The sequence below is a fragment of the Pundamilia nyererei genome, unplaced genomic scaffold (genome assembly GCF_000239375.1).
Source record: "Pundamilia nyererei isolate P.nyererei 1_Seehausen unplaced genomic scaffold, PunNye1.0 scaffold00829, whole genome shotgun sequence".
Lineage (NCBI taxonomy): Eukaryota > Metazoa > Chordata > Actinopteri > Cichliformes > Cichlidae > Pundamilia > Pundamilia nyererei.
In genome coordinates, this window is record NW_005188230.1 from 5,445 (window position 1) to 6,354 (window position 910).

General features: G+C 55.3%; 1 protein-coding gene across 1 annotated transcript in view; it reads right to left on the reverse strand.

The window, feature by feature from the left end:
• The window catches only part of LOC102211579 (uncharacterized), a 1,043-nt gene extending 310 nt beyond the window's left edge, over positions 1-733 (reverse strand). The window contains exons 1-2 of the mRNA XM_005755010.1: positions 151-733; positions 8-93 (exon numbers count right to left, since the gene is read on the reverse strand). Coding sequence (XP_005755067.1) covers positions 8-93; positions 151-733 — 669 coding nt within the window. The remainder of the gene's footprint in view (positions 1-7; positions 94-150) is intronic.
• Between the last annotated feature and the right edge of the window lie 177 nt (positions 734-910).

Sequence of the window (910 nt, forward strand, 5' to 3'; positions counted from 1 at the left end):
TAGAAACAACAGGCGGGTGACATAATGGCAGGGTAGGTCCAGCAGGCATATCAGCCTCCAACTGAGGATGGAGACGAGAGGCTGACTGGACTGAAGACTGAATTACTAGCTGGGTGACTGGCTGTGTTACGGCTACAAGCTGGGCAGCTGGCTGTGCTACGGCTACAGGCTGGGCAGCTGGCTGTGCTACGGCTACGGGCTGGGCAGCTGGCTGTGCTACGAGGTTAGCTTTCACACAGTCCAGTGAACAAACAGATGAGGTGAGTGAAGATGAATTGTCCATATGACTCACCACAGCCGGCTGTTGGAAAGTTTTAGAGTCTGACTGCGGTGAGGCACGCCGGCGGCGCAAGCGTCGCTTCTTTAACGATGCCGGGGCCAGCGTATCAGGCTGAGGTTCCACCAGCCGGCCGGACAGGAGAGCAGCTGTGTGATTTTGAGCTGCCGGTCCTTGGTCCGCTGACTCAGCAGGTGCCGCAGAGGCGAGTGGAGATGTGGTGAGGTGCTGAGGGCGTGTGAAACGTTTCCCCCGCAATGGAGGGTCCAACGAGAGAGCTGCAAGCGACGGCGGGGAGGCTATCTGCCTATGAAAAAAGAAATAGGCAGCAAGGGCTCCCAGGGAGGTTGCCACATCCTCCTTTCCCGGACAGCCTAAACCAAACAGTTCAAAGCTAGAGCTTGCCCTCAACACAGTTACAATTCGAATTAGTTTTGCAATGTCCAGAAAGCTCATAGAACAGGTGGTTGAAGACAGGAAGGTATCAAAAAATACGACCTGTATGTGTCTCCGATGTGGATCTGCCGCCTGGATAATGCTCCGACACTAATTCCAGAGCTGGGCGAGCAATTCCTCCTGTGAGACGGTCCTTGAGTCCGCTGGGCCCATAATGGCTGGATCCTTCTGTCACGG